The sequence below is a fragment of the Octopus bimaculoides genome, chromosome 4 (genome assembly GCF_001194135.2).
Source record: "Octopus bimaculoides isolate UCB-OBI-ISO-001 chromosome 4, ASM119413v2, whole genome shotgun sequence".
Taxonomy (NCBI): Eukaryota; Metazoa; Mollusca; class Cephalopoda; order Octopoda; family Octopodidae; genus Octopus; species Octopus bimaculoides.
In genome coordinates this window covers 7,244,633-7,248,916 of record NC_068984.1, presented here as the reverse complement: position 1 = coordinate 7,248,916, position 4,284 = coordinate 7,244,633, and the positions used below count along the sequence as shown (strand labels likewise).

General features: G+C 36.7%; 1 protein-coding gene across 4 annotated transcripts in view; it reads left to right on the top strand.

Moving 5' to 3' along the window:
- Positions 1 to 4,284, top strand: part of LOC106870405 (cadherin EGF LAG seven-pass G-type receptor 1) — a 535,294-nt gene that overhangs the window by 518,564 nt on the left and 12,446 nt on the right. For all 4 annotated transcript variants that reach the window (XM_014916457.2, XM_052966877.1, XM_052966875.1 and 1 more), the window contains one exon: positions 513 to 629. In XM_014916457.2, coding sequence (XP_014771943.1) covers positions 513 to 629 — 117 coding nt within the window. The remainder of the gene's footprint in view (positions 1 to 512; positions 630 to 4,284) is intronic.

Here is a 4,284-nt window from a genome sequence, read left to right as displayed (position 1 = left end):
TATATATATATATATATATATATATGAAGAGAGAGAGAGAGAGAGAGAGAGAGAGACGAATGCTCGCAAGCACCTACGTATCATATATATACATGCCTGTGTATATCTGTATGTGTATGCATGTAGGTGTGTGGATGTAATTCACAGTGTGCGAACTACAATACAGTATACAATATATCTTTATTCCATGATCCAGTGCGATAATCTGTTAGCTGAATAGGTTTTTGGTCAGTGAGATAACCGTTAATACAAACGCACAACCAAATCTATAGACTTTAAAAAGCTCTTGGAACCCAAACTGTTTATAAAATCATGAAATATCTCATACCCATAATAATTCTAGGGTCTCAGATTCAATTCTACTGGCAGTTTCGTTATCAGGGAAAATGAAAAGAAAACCTTTAAGTCTTACTCAGTAAACGTCTACAATATATTTTATCGTTATATTTTCCTTTATTAACGCCATATTGATAACATCTAATCGCTATTTTTGTTTTATTTCTGTGTCATAGGTACGAGCCGTATTCAAAAATGAAAGGAAGAAGAAAAATCTCGCCATGCATGGCTATGATTATTCTGACGAACAATCTCTGGACTCTCTTGAATCATACAGCGCCATTTTAGAAAAGGTAAAACGCTTATCTTCTTAATCTATTCCATAACAGTTTATTCAGACCTAGAAAAGATTTACTTGGGTGACTTTCTTTTTCTCATTTTTCATCCTTATCGGTGTTTTGTCGATAAGGAAACAGGATAACCATCAACAACCTTGTTAACTCACAAATGAAGAATATGTATCCACCAATGCGTTGTTGAGCACTCATTCTTACTATTCGATATTAGCGTGTATATATATATATATATATATATATATATATATATATGATATTTATTATAAGGTGGTTATTCATTCGATTTCGAACCCTTTTACATATTGCATACATATGTTTGCAACAGGTTTCTGAGTCTTTCTACAATAGGCCCTCAGACGACTGCTAATCCTGATTTCGAATACCACTTTTTTTCTGGTGAGATATACAGCACATAATTTGACCAAGAATTAAGCTATTTCAGTTTAGAATTTCAGTTTAGCAGCAAATGGACACAGACAGCTTCGGACATAAAGAACAGAAGTTCCGATGGAGGCACATGTATTTAAGCATCACGAATTAATCTCTTGATATGCTATCTTTTCTTCTAAACGTTTTATAAAATAGCGTGATTCTCATTGATGCCTTGTGGTCCCAATCTTTTCCATATTTACATTGTATCATACACTCCAACGTCCTGTTTTGGCTCATGCATACTGCAGTCAGTTCGTAGTCTTTACAAGTTTTTAATAACGTATCTAAATTCTTCCGATTTTCTACATCTGTTTCTGATTTGATGTTCGTGTGTATAAAACTGCGGTTGTCAACCGCAGTTCCAGGGCTGCATGTGGCCCTCAAGCAACCTTCCGGCAACCCGCGATAGTCTTTCCTCCATAAGTACAGGTGTTGGACAAAATAATGGAAACACCTTAAAATTTCAGACAAATATATTTTAATATGGGGTAGGACCGCCTTTGGCTTGAATTCTACGAGGTATGGACTCGTACAAAGTTTGAATTTTTTCCAAAAGAATTTTTGTCCATTCTTCAGCTAAAACAGTCTCCAGTTCTTGTAGTGATGATGGTAGAAGGTATCGACTCCTTACCTGTTTTTCTAAAATGCACCATAAATGTTCAATAATATTGAGATCTGGGGACTGTGGTGGTCAGATAAGATGTTCAACTTCACTAGAATGTTCCTCATGCCATCCAGTAACAACTTTAGCAGTATGAATTGGTGCATTATCCTCCTCCATGCTTAACAGTTGGAAGAAAGCAGCCTTGGTCAAATGGTTCTTTGGACTGTCTCCACACGTATACTCGGCCGGTGGTCGGAAATAAGGTAATGGATGATTCGTCCTAGAAAATAACATTCTTCCACTGCTCTAAGAACCAATTCTGTAGGTTTTTATTCCATTCTAGGCGATTTGCAACGTTTGTCTTTGAAAGTAGTGGTTTTCTGATTTCAGCCCTCCCTTAAAATCCGGCTTTGTGCAGCTTCCGGCGAACAGCTTTTGTGGAAACTAGGTTCTCAAGGTGGTCATTAAGCTCTGCAGTAATTTTGAGAGCTGTACTTTTGTGATCCTTTCTAAGAATTCGCGTAAGAGTCCGACGGTCCCTATCTGAAAGTTTTGGTTTTCTTCCGGTGTTTTGTTTTGACGAAGAGGTTTTTTCCCCTTTTCCCAAAGGCTGTCATTACTTTCGAGACAGTACTTCTTGATACACCAAACATTTCTGCTGTATTCATTACGCTAGCGCCTGGCATTCGAGCACCAACAATTTGACCTCTTTGAAAGGCAGATAGATCTGTCATTTTAGTGAATTTTAATTTCCTTTTTTTTTTGATGATATCTGAAAAGAAACAGAAATTTTAGCAAAACATATTAAGCAACACTAATGATAAATCAAAAAACATAAAAATGAACAAGCTTTTGACGGTTTTATAGATATTTCAGAATTATGATGCTATGACGCTGTTTCCATTATTTTATCCAACCTCTCTTTACTCTCTCTTTGACTCTTTTACTTGTTTCAGTCATTTCACTGCGGCCATGCTGGAACACCGCCTTTAGTCGAGCAAATCGACCCCAGGACTTATTCTTTGTAAACCTAGTACTTATTCTATCGACCTCTTTTGCCGAACCACTAAGTTACGAGAGCGTAAACACACCAGCATCGGTTGTCAAGCGATGTTGGGGGGACAAACACAGACACACGAACATATACACACATATACATATATACGACGGGCTTCTTTCAGTTTCCGTCAACCAAATCCACTCACAAGGCTTTGGTCGACCCGAGGCTATAATAGAAGACACTTGCCCAAGGTGCCACGCAGTGGGACTGAACCCAAAACCATGTGGTTGGTATGCAAGCTACTTACCACACAGCCACTCCTGCACCTGTATGCAAAAGTTTTCTTTAACTGACTTGTGCTTTACCTTTTTGGTGCTGCCCCCTAAAAAAATCCAGATTTTGGATCTGGCCTAAATACTAAAAAGATTGAGAATCACTGGTATAAACCTTGTTGTTTTGTTTTATTTCATTCTTTCAGAAAACTCTTCTCAATCTACTTAGATTTAGTTCCTGTACGTTTTTATGACTGAAACATTCAAATGATAATTTATTAAATTTTTTTGAGTTGGTGTTTATTTTATGTGCAGTTGGTTAAGCTCTGAAAAATATTCTAGTTTTGCTTTTTTTTTTAAATATGAAGGGAAATTTCGAAAGAAAAAGAAGAGAGATCAATAACTCATTTTGATTCGAACAGCACAACCAATCAACACAGTTTTCGGATATCTTTATCACTCATTGTCTTTAGTTAAAATACAGCAAAACATAACGGATTCATGCAAATTTATTTTAGTTAACGAAAAAAAGAAAAAAAAAGAGAAACTATCTTCTATAATTTCTAAAACCACAGAACAGAGAAATAAATAAATAACAGGAGGAAAAAAACGTATAAGGACTAAAAATGAAATATATAAATGAAAATAAAATATAAATGATAAATAAATAAATAAATATTTTCAATGCTTGAAACTACAATGGACGCCGCTCAATTTTTTGGGGGAAGAATCGTTGCAGAAGTCTTGTTTCAATACGAACACAAAGCCGTAATATGTGGAGTGCTTGTATGAAATATGTAATAGACGCATTTTAAATGTAAAAGCACGATTTGGCATCCCAGCATGCCAACCACCAACAATATTTGCTACAAACAAACTTTTCATTTTTTTGCCATAATTCTATATATCCTTAATAACTAATAACTTATCGATTTCTCTATTTCTTGACAATAACTGCTGCCAACAGGATTTCAATAAGCAAAGAAGGGAATCGGAATGGCGATTTTATTTTACTTCATTGTTGTTGTTGTTGATGTAGCTGCTGCTGATGATTTTCTGGATGTTTTTTAGAAAACGTCCCGTATTGGGAGACAAGGGCGAAGACGTTGAAATTATTGTTTAGGCTGGCGGTGATGATGAGGGCGATACTGATGGCGACAATGGGAACGGCGACCACAGCCACACGATGACTATGATGATGATGATGATGGTGGTGGTGGTGGTGGTGGTAGTGGTGGTGTTGGTTGTAGTGGTGGATAAGGTGATGGTGGTTGTGGTGGTTGTGGTGGTGGTGGTGGTGGTGGTGTTGGTTGTAGTGGTGGATAAGGTGATGGTGGTTGTGGT